Consider the following 4,483-nt stretch of genomic DNA (forward strand, 5'->3'; position numbering starts at 1 on the left):
TTGTACAGTTTTGGAGTGCAGTGACGCAGTTGCCATATCGTCAGCATAGGACAGTAGTGTTACTGGAGAAGTGGTTGGTAGATCGTGGAGGAAAAGGTTGAAAAGTGTGAAATAGAGACTGGGCCCTGTGGGACACTGTTGGAGGGTATCATAATTTTGGATCTTTGGTTTGGTTGATCACATAGACTTATCTATCCAAGAGGACGTTTGCTTCCTACATGATTGTTTCATGTATGTATTCAAGGTTTTGTTGATCCGAATATGTCTTGATAATGTATCAGTTGCTTTGTTTCTGTCTTCTGTTGCTAGAGCAGTTCCTAGTAGGGGCTGCTTTTACTGAATAATGACGATCACATGCGAGAACTTAGTGTCTGAAGATGTTTAAAGGTTTGCCATGAACGCTCAGTGCTTCAAACAGATGCACTCCTCTGCTACTGCCGGGTGGAAAAACCTGATCTCTATAATTTCAGTGTAAATAGGTTATATCTAATAACTATACATACGGAGAAAAAGGACAATTCTTACTTGCTGTGATATGAATGATAAATGACATTTCATTTACCTCATATAGTTTATTCAGATTTCCCATTCACATCTGGTATCATGTTCAACACTCTGCAGTTGTATAATAGAGTGTTTGGTCAAAGGATAAAATATCTTTGTAGGACATGTACACTAGGTAAAAACAAAAGTATCGGTGCGCAGGGGTCAGATGCCTGCCGTATACATTAGCTGGCTGGCGATATATGGCATGCACATAACAGCAGAGCTACCAACTTCGTTCTGTAGAGTCATAATGTGTCCCGCATATTGTGCACCAATACTTTTTTTTTTTTTTTTAACCTTGTGTACCTTCAGTTCTTCTGCTGTTTCTCACCACCTGCTATATGGGTAAACTAGAAATATTGAAGTGTAATGCTGAAGTAAGTTTGTGGCAGGTAAGGGAGTACACGTGAGCACTGCATCAGGCTTGAACCTCCTCAGTGCCAGGGGTGTATTCCACTGTTGGGTCATTCAGGTTAGCCTTGGCCTTCAGCTGTAATCACAAGAAGAGTCATTAATTCATCATGTACAGTCGGCATCAGAAGTCCTGTATCACAATACACTAATTCACTATGTACAGTCAGCATCAAAACTCCTGCATCACAACAACACATTAATCCACCATATACAGTCAGCATCAAAAGTCCTGCATCACAACAACACACATTAATTCACCATGTACAGTCGACATCAAGAGTCCTGTCGCCTCTCCTGCTTCTCTCTCTCCATGGACTTTGAAAATCAGTCCTGTGATTCTGAAACAACTGATACTGCTACTTTATTTGGCCAAAGATCAGTGTCATCTGTGTCCTGTGCTTCGGTTTCAGGGGACAAATTTTCAAAGACCGTAGACAGGAAAGCAGAAGAGATGACAGGACTTTAGCTGGCAATAGCACTACCAGCTAACTCACACTCCTATACTGTACTTTCCTTGCACTAACAAAACTTAAAATTGCCATCTCTCCTGTTATGAATGCTTAGTAGCAAGAATACATTAGCAGTAGAATGTGATGCATGTCATGAAGAAATGCTGTGGAAAGAACGTAGAGCAGTAGTATTGTCTTTTTCCGCCACTGAGCTTCATGAAATAAGCTGTAGACGGACGAAAACCTGAGCCAAATTAGGGTAAAAAAGATATACTTCATCTTCCCTTGAATATTAGTAACAAACCCCATTTGCCGAGTAGTTCCACGTAGTTTTCACAATGTTATCTCCTGTACATTATCTTTTGCTGTCAGGCTACTGTTCTGTAATCTCATCCAGTAATACCCCACTTAATGCAAACTCGAATCATTAACTGCCCACATCACAGATCTATACAGAACAGTCCTCCACACACAGTTTGCAGGTTAGGTGAGGTCGAATTAGGGTAGGTTAGGTTAAGTTAGGTAAAATTAGGTTAGGTTAGGTTAAGTTAGGTTAAGTTAGGTTAGGGTAGGTTGGGATAGTTTAGGTTACTTTAGAATAGGTTAGGTTAGGTTAGGGTTGGCAGGGTGAGGTGAAGCAAATGAAGGTTGGCGAGGTAAGATTAGATTAGGCTACGCTAAGCTAGTTTAAGTTGTCAAATTATGTAAGTTTAAGTTAGTTTAGGATTACCTCACCTGATACGCATAGGACCGAACCACAAACAGTCCTAGGATGAGAGCAGCGACGGGAATCAGGAAGAGGAGATAGGGAGTAGCATATCCGAAGACGGCCTCAAGTAGCAAAATCCTGCTGACATCTGTGCATAGTTCCACGGACCTCGCCCATATATACGCCCACAGCACCCCACGGCTCTCCTGCACGCCCACCAAAACGCAGTCAATAATAATGATAATAATAATAATAACAATAGTAGTAGTAGTAGTGGTAGTGGTAGCGATAGTAGTAGCCCCAAGTTCATCCGAAACGGCAGAATAGGGTTGAGCGTCTTATGCAATCCACCATCCTCCTTTTCGAGGACAAGGAGGGGACGTTTGAATAACCTGGCAGCTCCACAACCCGGTTATATCGGTGCCACCACATGACGGCGTCCGTCACCAGAACCACCTGCATCAGCAGGGCTGGTAAGCATGAATGTGTGTGTGTGTGAGAGAGAGAGAGAGAGAGAGAGAGAGAGAGAGAGAGAGACTCGTGCAGTTGATAGGCATAAACAAAACCCTTCCACGTCCACACTCACCGTCCGAGCACCGTGTAGCAGAGCACAGGCGACGAAGGCGTGGACGGCGAACTGGAGCAAGACCGTCAGAATGCTACCACGACCACGCCCGTCTGCAAAGAGAGAGAGAGAGAGAGAGAGAGAGAGAGAAATTAATAGAGTGACTGTATCTAAATGCTGAAAGAATACAATAAAATACAATAAGGAGCAATGACCAAGTACTGTACAATACCTTCGCTCGCTAATTAGTGTGAGGACCGGACTTTGGACTTTGTGACTTTGACATGTGACCTTAATCTTTGGGCGGGTGTTCTTGTCTTACTCTCAACCATTCCCTTCACAGTGGTCTAAAGTGGATAAAAACAGATTAAACTGACATTAACAGGTCACAGTTTTATCTAGTCCTGTGACTTAATTTTCAGCTGTTATTCTCTAAAACAGTAGGCCCTCCCGTGATTCACCGCCAAGCACTCCACCACACACACACACACACACACACACACACACACACACACACACACACACACACACACACACACACACACACACACACACACACGCACACACACACCACCATCCGCTCTTGCTTTGTGAGGGGGGTGTAATGAGATCGATTGAGGGAATGTAAGAACAAGAGAGAGAGAGAGAGAGAGAGAGAGAGAGAGAGAGAGGCTTACCCGAAGTCTGACCGATGATTGACATGACAATCGATAAAGAAATGACCCATCCCAGGCAGAACACCTGAAACATAAGAAATATCATCACCACCACCATCATCATTGTTATCATCATCATCACCACCACCACTATCATCATCATCATCGTCATCATCACCACCACCACCACCACCACAATCATCATCATCATCATCATCACCATCACCCCACTTCTTCGCAAATAAACACCTTTAATATTATGTTCCTGCTACCTGCTTACGGTTTAGTTCAGGTGTACAGGAACAACTCTGAATGAAGCAGCCAAACCCAGCCCTTCACCACCACGACGATTATGCCCCAGGGTGGTCCATGTATAGCGCCCCTCTTCCACGCCACCGGACGATTTCGTGTGTTGCGGGTACGACTCAGTCAGCGGTGTCAGCGTCTATCCTGCATCACCTCTATGTTTCCCGCGCCTGCTGCCACACCCACGCCCACACCAGCAGACTCAGCCATCCTCGCAGCACATTAGGATACCGACAAATGAGTTTCTAGAGGACCGCTTTTTCCAGACGATTTTACTCCAGTCTTCGGTGCATCTGTAGCCAGACGACTTAATCCTGTAGGGCAGATTTTTCGAACTGAAGGGGTTTGATATAGCCTTCCTTTGCCACATCACTTTACGAGGTGTCTCCCCAAACCGAATAAAATCGTCAGGAATAAAATCATTTTGTGAGTGTATCCAGGCTTGAGAAAATCGTCTGGAGTGTCCTCCATGCTGAAAAAATCGTCTGGAGTGTCTCCCAAACTGAAAAATCGTCTGGAGTGTCCCCAAAACTTAAGATCATCTGGTGTCTCCGAAGTTCAATAAATCGTCTGGAGTGTCTCCCAAACTTAAAAAAATCGTCGTGTCCTCAAGGTGAACAAAATCGTCTGGAGGCAAAAAAGGTAAATCAATATAAATTTGTCACCGGATTCAAGGGATCAGTATTGGGAAGCATGTTTATCTGTCTGTCTGTCCATCTATCCATCTATCTATCTATTTATCTATATTTTTCTCATTATCTTTGTCCTTCCGTGCATGTATCTGGCGTCTTATGTATGTGTTTATCTATATCTATCGTTATATCTATCGCCATTAACG

At 43.7% G+C, this 4,483-nt stretch overlaps 1 protein-coding gene across 1 annotated transcript; it reads right to left on the minus strand.

Moving 5' to 3' along the window:
• Positions 1-592: 592 nt before the first annotated feature.
• On the minus strand, positions 593-3,385 carry LOC145417801 (uncharacterized). Its single transcript, XM_080286415.1, has 4 exons — positions 3,361-3,385; positions 2,705-2,796; positions 2,145-2,324; positions 593-1,036 (listed from the first exon to the last, which is right to left on the minus strand). The coding sequence occupies exons 1-4, from the start codon at positions 3,383-3,385 to the stop codon at positions 965-967; spliced, it is 369 nt and encodes a 122-aa protein (XP_080142541.1). The 3' UTR covers positions 593-964.
• Positions 3,386-4,483: the final 1,098 nt, after the last annotated feature.

The sequence above is a fragment of the Coenobita brevimanus genome, chromosome 111, assembly GCF_032717465.1.
Source record: "Coenobita brevimanus isolate Jiangsu-jjx chromosome 111, ASM3271746v2, whole genome shotgun sequence".
Taxonomy (NCBI): domain Eukaryota; kingdom Metazoa; phylum Arthropoda; class Malacostraca; order Decapoda; family Coenobitidae; genus Coenobita; species Coenobita brevimanus.